The sequence below is a fragment of the Zosterops lateralis genome, assembly GCF_965231275.1.
Source record: "Zosterops lateralis genome assembly, chromosome: 19".
NCBI lineage: Eukaryota > Metazoa > Chordata > Aves > Passeriformes > Zosteropidae > Zosterops > Zosterops lateralis.
The window spans coordinates 3,978,635-3,993,829 of NC_139779.1; the positions used below are offsets into that span (position 1 = coordinate 3,978,635).

At 54.3% G+C, this 15,195-nt stretch overlaps 1 protein-coding gene across 1 annotated transcript; it reads left to right on the plus strand.

The window, feature by feature from the left end:
• Positions 1-1,505: 1,505 nt before the first annotated feature.
• Positions 1,506-8,649, plus strand: TRARG1 (trafficking regulator of GLUT4 (SLC2A4) 1; the record flags this gene model as incomplete). Its single annotated transcript, XM_083875429.1, has 3 exons — positions 1,506-1,901; positions 6,859-6,991; positions 7,546-8,649. 3 exons carry the CDS (start codon positions 1,506-1,508, stop codon positions 7,551-7,553), a joined length of 537 nt encoding a protein of 178 aa, XP_083731555.1. The 3' UTR covers positions 7,554-8,649.
• Between the last annotated feature and the right edge of the window lie 6,546 nt (positions 8,650-15,195).

The following is a 15,195-nucleotide window of genomic DNA, read 5'->3' on the forward strand; positions in this document are numbered from 1 at the left end:
CTTGCTCTGGGTGGCTCTCCCTGCTCTGAGCAGTGCACGGCCCTGCCCTGCCCTGTCAGCAGCCCTCACACGGGCAGGGAGAGTCCAGCAACAGCAGCATCCAAAGAATATTTCAGTGACACCCCAACTCAGGCAGGAACCCTCCTCCTCCTCCCGAATTTGCATCTCTGTGTTTTTCCCACCCCGGCTTTGGTGGTCGGCCGGAGTGAGGCAGATGGAGACAGATGGTCACAGAGGGAGGAGTGGAAGGGAGGCAAAACCCCGTGAAACCCTCCCCGAGCTCCCGGATTCACATTCACAAACTGCGGCTCCTGATTCTGTTTGGAGGCTGCGGGATGGGATAAGGCTGCGGGCAGGGCTGGGCAGCAGTCCCGGCTGGCTGAAGGCTCTTGGGGCACCTCTCGAGGAGGCAGAAGGTGCTGGGTGTGCCCCGTAGGTGGCACTCACTGCCAGGGAAACCCCTGGCAAATTCGGAACTGAAGCATAATGCACAATGGGTGGGGAACATCCATGTTTTCCGGGCATCCAGGCTCTGAGCGTTGCTTTAGCCCTCCCTCCTGCCCCTCACATCATCCCCGCTCCCAGGGATGGAGGAGATGTAACTCACACTGCACCAGGCCCTTTGTGCCTTGCAGGGCTTGTGCAGGGACACGGCGTGTGATGCTCTGGTGTCCCTGTCCCCAGACCACGGTCACCCCCCCAGGGAGGGCAGGGCAGCCCAGAGCCTTCCCCAGCCCCAACCCCAGCCCGGGGACGGTGCTTTCCAGAGCGGCCGGAGCCAGAGGTGCCAGCGGGACCTCCCACTGCCCAGACCCCGCTGCCCCCGCACAGCCCTGCCCACACCCGGGGCAGCTCCAGCCCCTCTCCAGGAGCGGCCCGCGGGTCTGCTCCGTGTCCCCTCCTGCCCTGCCTGGGGAGAGGCCGGCCAGGCTGTCCCCAGAGGGGGGACAGCAGGGACAGCAGGGGCAGCAGGGACAGCAGGGGCAGCAGGGACAGCAGGGGCAGCAGGGACAGCAGGGACAGCCGGGCCGTGTGTGCCCCGCACGGCGCTGCTCTCGCATCCCCCGCGGCTGGAGGCGGCCCCGGGCCCGGTGGGGACGGGCGGGGCCGCTCGGGGCTGGGCTCTCACGCAGCGCTGCAGCGGAGCGGAGCCCCCGGGAGCCCCCGGGGAGAGCGGGGGGTCGAGGGGCGGGACAGAGCCGTGGGCTGGGCCGGGCTGGAGGCGGCGGGGACTCCCCGGCTCTCCCCCCGCCCCGCCCCGCCCCGCCCGCCGCATCCCTCCAGCCTCCCCGGGGGCCGCTCGCAGCGGGTGGGGCGGGGGCCGGGCGCGGTAAGGGGGTGAGGACAGGGGGGACCGGGGACACCCCGGGGGCGGTCCGCGGCCCCGAGCCTGCCCGGGGGCCGAGCCGGGCTGGCCCCTCCTCCGGCTCGGCCTCCCGCGGGGCGGCGGGCCCCGAGCGCAGAGCGGCGGCGGCGGGGGCTGCCGGAGCCCGCTCCGCCGGGCCATGGCCAGCACCGGCTCCGCGCCCGGGGGCCCCGGCCCGGGCTCGGGCTCGGGCACGGCGCTGCCCACCCGCTTCCAGGAGACGGAGAAGCTGCTGTCGGCGACGGAGGGCCGGGAGGAGAAGGGCCTCCGCGGCTCCAAATCCTTCACGGCGGCTTTGCCCGGCGAGACGGAGCGCAACGGGCACGGGCTCGGCTACAAGTCGGTGTCGGTCGGGCACCTGGAGGCGCCGCCGCTGTCGCCGTCCCGGCTGAGCCTGGGCAGAGCCTCCAGCACGGCCACCAGCACGGCGGCCCCGGAGCAGGGCCGCCCGCGGGACTACCTGGTGCTCGCCATCTTCTCCTGCTTCTGCCCCGTCTGGCCCATCAACATCGTGGGCCTCGTTTTCTCCATCATGGTGAGTGCGGGGCGCGCCGGACCCGCCCGCTTCTCTCTCCCCCGCCTTCCCCCGACGGCCGCCCGGAGCTGTCCGCGGTGCTGCACGGCCCCGGGCCGGGGGGAGCGGAGCTCGGCCGGGCTGTGCCGCCCCCCTCGGCTCCCGCAGGGCGCTCCGGGCCGGGCCGGGGGCCGCGGGAGGGCGGGGGCGGGCGGGGAGCGGCGCCGAGACCGGGGCAGCGCACGGGGATGGAGATGGAGATGGAGATGGAGATGGGAAAGGAGGCGGCGGGATGGAGATGGAGATGCGGGGAGGTGGCGGGATGGAGATAGAGACAGAGATGGAGATGGAGAGGGGGTGGATTGCAGGGCAGCGCTCCGGGAAGCGCGGTCCCCGCAGGCAGCGGTCCAGAACGGCTCGCCGGGTTTCCCCGGGCAGGAGCTGCGAGGAGAAGCATTGACAAGGGATCTCCCTCCGCCCCTCCCAGCCCAGCCCTGCAGCACTAGGGAGACCCTGGCTGGAGGCTGGTGCCTGGCCTCAGGCGTTCAAAGGGACGGGCTGCACCTGCAGCTCTTTTAGTCGCCCTGGAGAAGCGAATTTTCTCCATTAAACATCCCTCACACCTCGGTAAATAGACCAAGAGCCGAGCAGAGGAGAATGGAGCCAGCCCGGCCTCCCACCCATCTCGGGTACAGGTGGCTCTGTCAGCACAGCCCCACAAGCAGAGCCACCCCCTTCCCCAGCAGATGCTGCTCTCTTGTACACACCCAGCACCTTCTATGCCTTTGATTCGCAACAAAGGCAAATCTCTTTGAAAATCAGCCCCATTACCTGCTCACCACAGGAAAACACACCGAGGGGCACCTGCTGCCAGCACTCCCCCCCCAAAAAACCACCAACAACTTGAAGGCAGGCACGGGCACTTGCCACAAAAAGCCCTCTAGGGAGACCAATTTCCATTTTGAGGAGGAATCATGGTTCCTGCCAGTGCCAGCTGTCATCTGCGTAGTACAGTTGTGTGGCACAGCCTGTTTAGGCAGCACACAGGGAAGCCAGCCAGCCTTGTTTGGCTTTGCGCTGCAAGGAGAGGGAAAGCAGCTGGGTATTGCATATCCATGGTAATAAACAAGGTCTCTCACGGGGATTTTCCAGCCACATTAGCCTTCATGCAAAACAGATCCTCACACTGTCCCTTGCAGGCTCCAGAGCCTCCAGGGGGCTGGGGATGTGCCTTGGGCAAGAGCCACAAGAGAGGAGGAGAGTTAATAGTGGGGAAAGAGCAGGAGTTGGCTCATCCTGCCAGGCACAGAGGGACCAGGGTGTGGGGATTGTCACACCCCAAGGGAGGCAGTGAGGATTTGGGGCTGCTCTCTGCTTCCAAGGCCACTGGCAGCACTGACAGGGCTCATCCAGAGCTGGGGAAGGGGAGGCAGAAGGTGCATTGAGCTGAGCTTGTTCTCCAGGACAAGGCTGATGGCACACACAGCACATCAGTAGCCAGTGCACATCCCCTGGCCCCTGCACAGTCACCCCTGCACTCTCTGTCCTGTGGTTTAATTCATTTATTACAGGGCCAGTCTTTCTAGTCCTGGCCCTGCCTGCACCATCACCTCCTCCACACCCACCTGCCAGCCAGGGACCTCCACAGGGCACCAGCAGAGCAGGATGAGGAGTGATCCATCCTCCCTCCCTGAGGAACCAGGAAAGCTCTGGCTGGGTCCTCCTGCCAGCAGGAGCAGCTCTCAGGGCACAGGTTGATGTTTCACCTGCTTACAGCAGGGAGGACTTGAGCTCCCAGTGACCCCCAAGGCCCTCCCAGGCTCAGATCTTCTCTCAGAGAAAAGCCCAGGTGTGTCTGATCATGCACAGATCTGAGCAGGAACCAGGTTTTTGTGATTCCCATCGCCTGGGGAAGCAGGAGGACCTTTCCACAATTGTGCTGACATTCTTTTAGCTCTGCAATTGTGCTTTTCTTTCCTGAGTCAAAGCTTTTGCACATGAAAGCTTTTCCTTCTTGGGTAATAAGCAGCATCCATAGAGGAAAGTAAATGAATGCTTTGTAGTTTAGTGTCTCATAAATCATTTTTCAAAAGCTGCTCTCAGATCCCAGCAGAGCCTATGGCCAGAGGTGGAAAAAACCCTGCTCTAGCTCCCCCAGCCTGTTCCAGCTGAGGCTGGTTTCATGGAAATGAACCACCTGGAGGCTTCTCCATGGACTCTTGGATGTGTTTTCCTCACCAAGTGATGATCTGGCTGTTCTAAAGGGTTCAGATCACTCCCCAAGAGTGGGGAGTGGGACTGGTGGTGGACAAGGATGTGTCCATCCCATGGGATCCCTCTCACAGGAGTGCAGGGCAGGGCTGGGCACCACACACCCACCCTGCATCCCTGCTGTGAATCCTTTCCTCTTCCCACCAAAGTGCAGCCACTTCAGGGAAAGAAGCAGAGGAGCCACGTCCCAGAGCACAAAACTCCAAACAAAGGAAAGGAAATGAAAAAAATCCAGCCAGAAGCACCACATAGTAACATTGAGGGCAGTTCTGCACAGCACTTGGTATCCAAAAGAAGTTCTGTCATCCCCAAAAGATGTGGGAGAAGTCAGACTGTCCTCACCCATTTTAAGTGCCACAGCCATCTGTCTCACTCTGGAGTTGATTTATACCTCCCTTGGAATGTTTCCTTCAACAAAAAAACACCAAGTGTTGAGGATTAATGATTTATTCTGAGTAATTGGTGGACAGCAGCAGAGAGCATCCAAAGGCAGTTCATAAATTGGGAAAGATTGCAGGAAAGAGGATGTGATGATTTGTCTTCTCCATCCCTGGGACTAGCACAGGAAAGTAATTGCCTTTATTTGCAACAAGGCCACTTAGGGAGGAGAAAAAAAAACACCTCATTTTGAGCAGTGACTGGAACAGATAGCAGTGGGAAACAGGTAAAATTAATAACTCCTGAGTCAGCCAGCCTTACCTGGCCCACGGGTGCTGAAGAACAGCACCCACTCCCCAGGTCCTGCAGATTTTCCAGCTCTGGGCTGTAGCAGGGAGTCCCTTGGCACTCACACAGTGACTCACTCCCCCAGAGCCCTCGAGCCTTTCAGAGATGTTCTGCCTTGGTGAGCCTCGATTAATAAACAAGATGTAAATGTTTCTGTGTGGAAAGCAAAACACGGGATTAGTGATACTAGAGAGCTGTAATCAAAGCCTTCCACACCGATGAATAATATATGTGCAGTACCAAATTCTTACTAAACACCACATGCCAATGCTGATGTGTTTCTCATAATTGTTGGGGATAAATGAGCAGTAAACACTTCCAGAAAGCTGTAGTGATAAATATATAGAATCCCTTAGCCTATATATTTTGCCTAGAAAACAGCTAAAACTGCATATTTCACTGCAATCTAACCCACACCCTGCCAAAATATTACACTTGTTACAAAAAACCAGAGCCTGAAAAAACCCAAATCCCCATAGCTGGAGCTGTCAGTGAGCAGGGCAGGGATCCTGTCGATCCCTGGGCTCCTGCATCCCTCCCCATCTCTCACCACCAACCCATGAGGCTTCATTTTGTCACCTCCTGTTCTGGGATGAAAATAACTCTTGGCTGCATCCCATCGCTTTCAGAGCGGGTCTGGCAAACCTGCTGGTGAGACTGGGAGGAACAAGGTCCTGAGCTCTCCTGGTGTCACTGGTGGGGACCCTGATGCCCAGGGTGGCTCCTAAGAGGAGCAGGGGGGGCAGTGGAAGCAGCCACCTGCCTGTTCGAGGCTCTGCTGTGTTATTTATGGGGTGACACAAACCCAAACGAGCTCGTGGAAACCTCCAAAGCTGCATTTTTTCCCTGCAGAGCAGCTGCCCGTGCACAGCCTGGGCTGGGGATGTTTTGGTGACGGTGCTGCCAAGAGGCAGAGGAATTTAAGCAGGGAAATGGGGCAGTAACATCCAGTATTTGTTCAGATTCTCTGTGATCTTTCATGATTATTGCTGGAGCTGGACTAGGCCTCCCTGCTCTTAATATTTTTTATTTTTTTTTTAACATGAGGCAGGAGATCCTTTCCATCACAACCAGTTCTGAGATACACATTTTTTTCAAAGGGAACTGTGATTGCTTTCATCCACTTCCACCTTTAACTCTTTTTAACTAGTACACTTGTACTTTTTAACAGTGAATTTCCGCAGTTTTAGCAGCCCTGCTCCAAAGGGAGGAGCTGTCAAACAGCACAGGGCTGAGGGAGCTGCTGGCCCCACAGCTTGCCCCAGATCCCCCTCCTCTCCTCCAAGGCAGCACGGCTGGGGATGGATGAGCCAGGAGAAGAAGCCTTTAACCTCTGTTAAAGTGTTAAATACATAAAAACAACCCTAAAGGAGAAATGTCTGCTTCAAAGCAGTTGAATCATCAACAAAACCCAATTCCCAGTGAAGTTTAGGGGGTTTTTTGCCCAACTCCTCCTCTGGATCAAGGATGCTGGGCTCCCTTCTCCCCCTATCCCACCTTGCTTCTCTTTCCCCTCACTCCAAGCTTTCCCAACCAGGCACCTTCAAACCCCTTCCCCACTTTTCCTCCCTCCAGACCCTTTTCCCAATGGGTTTTGTGGGCAGCAGAAGGCCACTGCACGAATTTGGGGAGGTTTTTTGGTCCCAGGAGCCGGGCTGGCAGCAAATGCTGACGCACGGTGAGTAATTCCACCACAGCTCCTCACACAGCTGCCCTTCTGCTGTAAGTGCTGGGTGCTCCCCCAGCCAAGGGCAGGACGCCCAGCTCACCCTTTCCAGCAGGATCAGGAGGCCTTTCCTTCATCTGTGATGCTTCTCCCTCACCAGGAATCCTCACTTCCAGCATTTTTCGCTCGGGAGCCAAAGGATTGCCAATTAAAGGAGCAGGAATGAAAATGGGGCTTGGTTTGGGGGCTCTGCAGGCAGGGAGTCACCCCTAGAGGTGCTGCCTGTCTCAAGGGACTCTTTTTGTGTCTCCCCAGTCGAGGAACAGTGGGCAGCAAGGGGACATGGACGGCGCCCGGCGGCTGGGACGCGTGGCCAGGCTGCTCAGCATCGTCTCCATCGTGCTGGGGACCATCATCATCGTGCTCTACATTTCACTCAGCGTCAGAGGTAACCCCTGCCTCCTCCTTCCTCCCTCAGCTCAGCCCCAGCAGGAACCTCCCCTGCTCCCAGCTCCAGCCCAGGGGATAGGATAGACCTGCCCCCAGCCAACCCCTGCCTCATTGCCAGACTAAGTGTGGTGGGAACTGACTCAGCTTGGTTTGGCCATCACCAGCTGCTCACACACATAAAAACCACCTCAGAGAATGGGCTCCTTCCAGTAGAAACATACATTGCCCAAATGACCAGCATGGAAAGCCCTCCCTGTGCTGTCCAAAGGGCACAAGATCTCCCTGGTGAAAGGCCCTGCCCTGTGGTTTGGTTTAGAAGGGTGGAGTGCTGTAAAAATAGAAAGGGTTCAGGACACAAATCAACCTGCCCAGAAATACAATCCCAAAATGTCTTGGGAACCTCCCAAACACAACCCCACCTGCCAAACCAGCATGATCAGCAGAGCTCAGGCAAACAGGGACCTCAGAAACACCCAAAAGCCAAGCCAGGAGCATAAGGGGCACATCTGTTGACTGCTGGAAACTGCCCTAAGCCACCTTTTTCTCTTTCAGTTTCCTAGAAGACGTTTCAGCATGCAAATACCTTGAAGAGGAGGAAGACAACTTTCCTTTTGGGGTTTTTACTTTCAGCCTTGCAACAAAACAAAACAAAAAATTGTCACAGTGTAGGTGGGCAGCCCTAGACAGTCTGCTCTGGAGCGCCGTCGGAAGGAACCGCATGCTTCAACTCACCGCCTCTTGGGAATGAGCCTGTGCCAGGGATGGGATAAAAATCACCCTGAGTAGGAATGGGAGAGGCCACGCGGAGAGGAGAAGGGGGAAATCCACTACCTCATTCCCCTCCAGCAGAACTCACGGAGCGGGGAGACAACTAAAGTGCAAGAGGAGGGAGAGAGAGAGTCTCCAGGACGAAGCTGGCTTTGGGAGGAGAATACAAGGCAAGATTGGGATGTTTTGAGGAGTCCTCCTGAGAATTTCAGCACGAGTCACTGGACTTTTGGGGGGTTGTTGGTTTTTAAATCGTCAAATTCTCTGTCTCTACAAGAAAAACAGAACAAAACAAAACAAAACAAAAAAAAACAAAACAACGAAACAAAGCTCAAACTGCCATCAGGAGCTGAGAGCTGTTCCACGGAGGAGGAGGGAGAGCAGAGCTGCAGCAGGACCACGGCTCTGCTCCGAACGAAACGCAGCTGCCAAAGCTGGAGGATGTGGTGGGTGCTTTTGTATTTTTGATGAAAAAAAAAGAAAAAAAAAAAAAAAAAAAGAAAAAAAAAAGAGACAATGACCATTTGCATGCCTTTGGGAATGTTCTCCATGTCTGTTCCTACGAGCTCTTTTATCACTTAGGGCAGATCTCAGAGCTGGCAGAGCAGGATGTTGCTGCATGAGAACCCCAGGCTCCTCCTCACCCCCAATCCCATGGTGGGCTTTTTACTGGAAGGCAAAATCAGGCGTTCCCTGTGAAGCCACACATTTCTCTGTGCACCCAAAGGGAGGTCAGCACCCCTGGCACTGAGACAAGAGCCTGGTTAATGCCCAGCAGCAGCACCAGGGCACGGGGAGCCCGTTCTACCCACCCGCACCCCGATGCCACGGCACGTCCGTCACGCAGAGCCTTCAGCGTGATCCAGCCCCCACCACTGCCAGTGCTCACCCCCCTGACCCTCTGGGCCTTCAGCTTAGGGCTCCCAGGAGATTTTCAGGGGTATGAAGGAGGTTTAGGCTCCTGCTCCTCTCCTTGCACCCCTCACACGGCTCTTCTGCAGCTCTGAAAATCTCCGGCATCCCCGGAGCTGCCTGGGGTCAGTCCTGTGAGTTGTTGTATTATTTTCTAATGTTTTGTATTTAACCTAACAAGAAAACAGACTCTGCTCCTCCCACTCTGTCTGTAGGTACCACAGGCCCTGCCACGTCTTCCACACCCCAGGGCTCCCTCAGCCCATCCCTGTGGGCCTCAATCCCCACACCTCCCTCGAGGCTCCATCCAGCCCCAGCCCTTCTCCTCCCCACTCAACCCCTCTTTGCTGTTGGGATTTCCTGGGGTTGGCCCTCTTACCCACCCACCCAGACTATGCAAAGCTCCATTGCCTGTTGTTTTAGTCAGGCTTTGTGACTTCTGGCCACATCCATTGGCTCCCTGAGTCTCTTTGATCCAAACTTTGGGGACACACGACCAAGAGCTGCACTGCTCAGCCTTTCTGTTGTCTCCAGCTGACAACCTGCACGGATTGACTGAGAAATGTTGTCCTTCAGGGCACTTCTGCTCCCTAACACCCATCTCCTGAGAAACACCCCAAATTTAGAGCAAATTCAATGTTTCCCAGGGCTTGTCTACATGGAGAATCCACCAAAAGAAACTTCACAATTTGGTAACTGCTTGGCACTAACTCCTTCCCCAGGCTCTGAGTGGGCACATGGGGTTAGCACAGAGTAGGGGTGAAGTGTAAATCCACGCTGTAGTTACTCTGTAGTAGCTAATGTGCAAAGCCACAGGCACCTCTGTGAAAATTCTCCTGTCACCTTTTTGATTTTTCCTCTTCCAAGTGGTTTTTTCCTCTAGAGGTTGGTTGAAGCCAGGGGGTGAGAAAGCCAAATCCCCCAGACACGCTGTCAACATTCTCCTCCCCACCAAAAGGGATTCCAGGGACTCATAGCAAGAGCACATCACTCCAGCACTTTCTTGGGCTCCATTCCCATCCTCCCCTTTGCCAGCACTCCATCACAAACTGCTGGCATCTAAAATGGACCAAATCTGCAACTTTTCTTTTGCAATTTATTTTCTGTAAGTTCAGCAAACAGGGACTGCTGAGCATTTCTGGGTGGGAGCTCCCTCCTCCATCCTCTGTGGAGGCACTGCATCTTTTCCTCCTGAGCCCTTCAGAAACCCTCCCTTGGATGTTCAAACTTCCATCTTATGGCTGTTGAAATCCCATCAAATCCCCCAAATGTTTCCTTCTCTAACTCTTGGACCCAAAGGCTGCTTGTTGGGGCTTTTTTTTTTTTTTTTTTTTTTTTTTTTTTTTTTTTTTTTTTTTTGAGGTACATAAGGGCAGTGCAGCCTGTCCCTGCATCTCCTGCCCTTTGCCTTTGGAGCTGCTGGAATTCAGCTGATGGGAATTCAGCCCAGGAAGCTCCTCCCTGAGCAGGAAGGGCCTTTTTTCAGGGAAAAGTGCTGGAGGGAGTTATAGGACTTGAGAGCGTTTATTAAGTAAGAATTTAAATGCTCTTTTATCATTGTATAAAGCCTTTCATCTAAAGTGCTTCCCTGCATCCAAAGGATTAAACCCTGCCACCCCCCACGAGGTGGGTTCACATTACTGCTCTAATTGCAGGGATGGCAAATGCTCAGACACTGAGCAGCTCCCAAATCAACCCCCTTTTCTTCCTCCTCCTTAACAGAACCCTGCATGAGCACAGATTTCCTTGGAATCTGATTTTTTTTTCCAGTGGGATCTAAACAAACTATACCCCACTGTGGTTCCAAATGGGATTCCTGCAGCCAGAGAAAGGAGGAAGGGGCTTTGTGAGGCAGCTGCAGTGGTCCTTGCCAGGAGAAGCCCCAGGCCAGGGGATTCCCTGGATGCAGAATTCTCCTGGATGCAGGATTCAGGAAGAAGATTTTCCCCCAAACCCCAGGGTGATGATTTGTTTGTGCCTCCTGTCTCTTTGGACAGCTCAGCTGAAGCTTCTCACCTCACCTTTAAGTCTAACAAAAGAGAAGAACTAAGACACTTGAACCCCTCTCATTCTAAAATCTCCCTGAATAGATGCAATTGTACTGCACCTTTGAACTCAGCTTTTATTTCCCCTCTTATCCTCCATTTAAATCCATAGGAAAGCCTCTACAGTTATCCCTGAGAAAGTATCTGCTCTGGTTGTAACCTGCCTCTGCAGTGCTGGAGGAATAAACTCTCCAGGGACACCCAGAAAGTCCCTTCCCCCTGCTGCCCCATCAACTTCCCCACACATTTTGCAGCCTGTTTTGTGAAGTTTTTGCCACTTTGCTCTCCTCATCCCCCATGGTTTTATCCCAGCTCAGCTCCCTCTTTGGATCTTTTTAGGTGGAATTCGATCATATTTGTGAAGGAGGCGGCTGCAGAGCCCCCAGCCCTCAGCACACACCTCACCTGTGCTGTGCTACAGGGGGGTTGATGATGGCAGAACTTCACTCTGAGGCCACCAGGCACTGTCACCCCTTTACATCCACCAGGGAACTCCTTAACTCAGCTTTAGCACCCAGGAGGGCACCCACAGAAACTGTGCCATGAGCCTTTTCCTCTCCAGCCCCACCAAGCAGCCCTGCTTGTTATCCCCCAGCTCTTTGCCACCTGCTGCAGCCTCCTCTGAGCTGACACACGTCAGAATTCTCTGTGTTTGCAGCTAAAAGAATAATGAAATCCCCAAGCTCTGGCCTCAGCTTCTCCCCCCTGGTGAAGGAAAGGTGAGAGCACGGTGACAATCCAGCCCTACCTGACAGGGGAGCTGAGCTGGTAGGAGGAGAGCTCGCTGAAGGGATGGAGAAGGTGGGAATTGCCTCTAAATGTGAGCTGGAGTAGGAGTTAGGATCGACAAGTGTGAGGTCCTGGTGGGATGTAAATACACAGGAAGGAGCCTCCGAGCAGAGCATGAGGCTGGTGGCACCTCTCTGGCATTGCTGTGGCTTCTTTGCCAGGATTTGGGGCAGGGCTGGGCTCTGTGGGGTCCCACAGAAGAGCTGCTGGCTGCATCAAGGCTGGAGTGAAGCTTTGAGCTGAACCTGCAACAACCTTGGTTTTGTAGCAGCTCCTGGTGGGATGCAGTGGCCGAGGGTCAGGAAAGGGCAGTGGGTCAGAGCACCACCCTGCAGACACCAAAGGGATCTCAGCACCACCAGAGGAAAGAAAGCCACCAAAGGATCTCAAAGTTTGCTGTGTTAAGGATGGGTTTGCTTTTTTTTTTTTTTTTTTTTTTTTTTTTTTTTTTTTTTTTTTCCTGGCAGGTATTTCACCCTGTTCCAGTTCATCCCTCTCTCCCTGCTCTTGGCTGGTTTCACCACGCTGTCCCCTCAGCATTCCCACCCCCAGGGCATTCCTGAGTCCCACAGCTCGTCCTTCCCACCCTCTGCCTCTCCTTTAACCCGGACAGGTCTTGCTGCAATGAGATCTCATCTCTGAGCTCTGCTGGGAGGGTTAGAAAGGGCAGGGAACCTCTGACCCGACCTTCCCCACACAGATTTCTCCATGTAGACACGGAAGAGCAGATCCCCTGCCTTTTATATGAAATGAAATCTCCGTTTCTGTTCATTCTGAGCCCAGGGAGAGGCTGCAGAAAGGCACCCACTGGGCTGGCCCCACCCTTGCCCCGTCGCTTTGTTACTCGTCACAGAACCACAGCCAGGGTTGCACTGTCAAGCTGAAATAATTCAGATTTAAGCTCGTTTTCCTTTCAGTATACAGCCTTTAATTCTGGCAAAAACCAGTTAGGTTTGGACGCCTGCTTGGGCACAAGCCAAGGGGGTGGGGGGGGGAAAGCAGCCTTTTCAAAGTGGGAATATTTGTAAAGCATTTGCTGACACCAGTAGGTAGCAAAACTCCAACCTATAAATACCCATCCAGGATAAGAAACATCAGAAAGGGAACGTGTGCAGGATTCACCACGGCAACCCTGACACCACCTTGATAGAAGGTGCCAGGACTTGATCCTTGGCTTGGAAATGCAGGGTCCATCCCCCCAACTGGGAGAGCCACAGCTCACACACAGCATGAACACACCAGGAATTGCAGCTGGGTGCTTCTCTTTGCTGACAAATGTTTCTTTTTCTGCAGGATGGTATGGTATATCTTATATACTTTCTTTGTATTTCTTGGCATGAGAAAAAAAAAATTAAAATGTAACATGCATGGTCAAAGCTGAACTGGTTTCTTCTGTCTAAATGAGGAAAAAAATATATCCAAGCTACTCATTCAGAGATTGCTTCACACTCTGAGAGCAACCAGTTGGTATTTTGGGTGCAGTGGGTTGCAAATAATATGTACAGGCAAAGAGTAAAGAAAACAGCACAAGTCAGAGCAGGGAGAGGTGCAGACAGAGCAGCCTTGTGCTGGTTTTAACCAAAAACACTTCCCAGGAGTCTTCCCAGGAGTTTTTCCAGCCAGACTGGAAGGCTGCTGACTGTCACACCCACCTGGGCTCACCAGCAGGGTTTATTTGTGTTAACTGGTCAGTCGACGTGACTGATCCTCACTGAAGCTCAGGTGCACAGCTTCATTCAGCTGAATCCCAGAGATCTCCTCCCACTGCACATCTCTGGCATCCTCTGGGAATGGCAGCACAGCTCCCAATCCATCCCAGCCCAGCCTGGAGAGACCTGCCAAGCCTTGCAGGATGAACTGCTTGTCCCACACAGCAAAGTCTCAGTCTGTGCAGGCTCCAGTGCAGGGCAGGACTTGCAGGAGGTGGCACAGCCCCACAGCTGACCCAGGACAGCTCCTGTCCCCTCCCAGCCAAGGAGGCAGTGCCACCACCATGGACAAGGATGAAAAATGAGGCTTGCAGGCCCCTGGTATCAGACACAGCACTTCCACTCCCATCCATGTCTGTGGTGGAAGAAGACAGGAGGTAAATTCTGCAGCGTGATTCAGCAACAAATGGACTTAATGGCCCTGCCTGGAGCAGATCCTGCTGGGATTCCCTCAGGCAGGGCAGGTCCAGCATGAGGGGTCTGGGACTCTCCTCCCTGACAGAGCCACCCAAAAACTCATCAGGAAATGGTGCAGTGCAGCAGATCCAGCTGCTGGACTTGCTGTGGGCACCTTTAGGAGGTGGTTACAGCCAGAGGGGTGAACAGACCCTGTGATCCAAACCCAAATCCCTCTGCTGAGACAATCTTTGGCCTGTCACTGTCACTCTGACAAACACCTCTTGCACTCTCTTCAGGATGCAAGCTGTAGGGTTTTGGGGCATTGAAAAATGAATCAACAGTTAGACCCCACAGGTACCCAAAGCCAGAGAGGATGGAGATTAAATGTTTGTGAGCTCACGAAAACCAGAACTGTTATCCTCACGAGCATCTCAGACACTGATCCAAGGAACAGGAATTAGTTCTTCTAGACGAGCTGCTGCCCACAACACAAAGCCCAGCCCTCATAAGTCAGGCTCAACGGTGGATTTGTCCCTAAGGCTTTCTATGGATCAGGCATCAAGCATTGCCCAACACACCAGCACTGTGCTCAGCCTCCCTGTTCACCCCACAGCCCTTCTCTTACACTGCATTATCCCCCTCCCCAGCTCTGCAGCTCACTGGGGCATTTTTAACAAATTAAGCCAATTTCTTTGGTGCATCCATTCCCCGTTGCTTTGAAAACTGCAAATCTAATTAGATCTGCTGGTTCTTACTCCTAAACACCCTCCCTTTGTAACAGCACCTAAATCAGTGCTCTTGATGTTCAGCTTCACACCCCGGGGCTCAGAGAGCAGCTGCTCAAAGCTCTAAGAGCCATCAGCCAGGGTTAATTACTCACAGCCCTGCGGGTCCAGGCTGACACCACACTTCAGCTACTCCCATTTTACACCAAGGCTGGGTTTGCACAAATCCTCTGTTACTCAGCCACAGCATCTCCCCACTGCCTCTGCTCACCCAGCAGAGCCAGAGGCATCACTGTCTGCACAAGGGCTTTGGCAGCACAGCTGGGATTACAGGGCAGGTCTGAAGAGCCACATTTATTTGTCCTGATGGAGACAGAAAATGCAGATGTTTAGAAAGCCCAGTGTAACTCACCGCCCATGATTCAGCAAAGCAAAGAGGGTTGGTGGTACCTGTGTGCAACAAAAGGCACAGAGGGGTGTTAATGGGGAGAACTTTGAAGGAGCAGATGCTGTTTGCATCCCAGCACAGGATGTCTGAGGCTGCTTTAAACCATCTTCAGCCTTCTTTGTGCATTGCCTGAAGAATTCTGCAAGCCAGAAGACTGGGCAGAAATTTAAAAAAAAAAAAAAAAAAAAAAAAAAAAAAAAGCAATGGCTTTTTTTGACCTGGAGGAGGAAGAAGAGGAGGAGAAGGATTTGAATCACATAAAAACCCCCACACCATGGAGAGATTCCCCTTCAGTGGTGAGATTCCCCCCGGAGCATCCTGACCATGTCACCAGATGCAATCCCAGACTTCAAAGGCCGCCGCCGCCAGCCCGGGCTCTGATGTTTCACTGAAGACAAGGCAGTGCC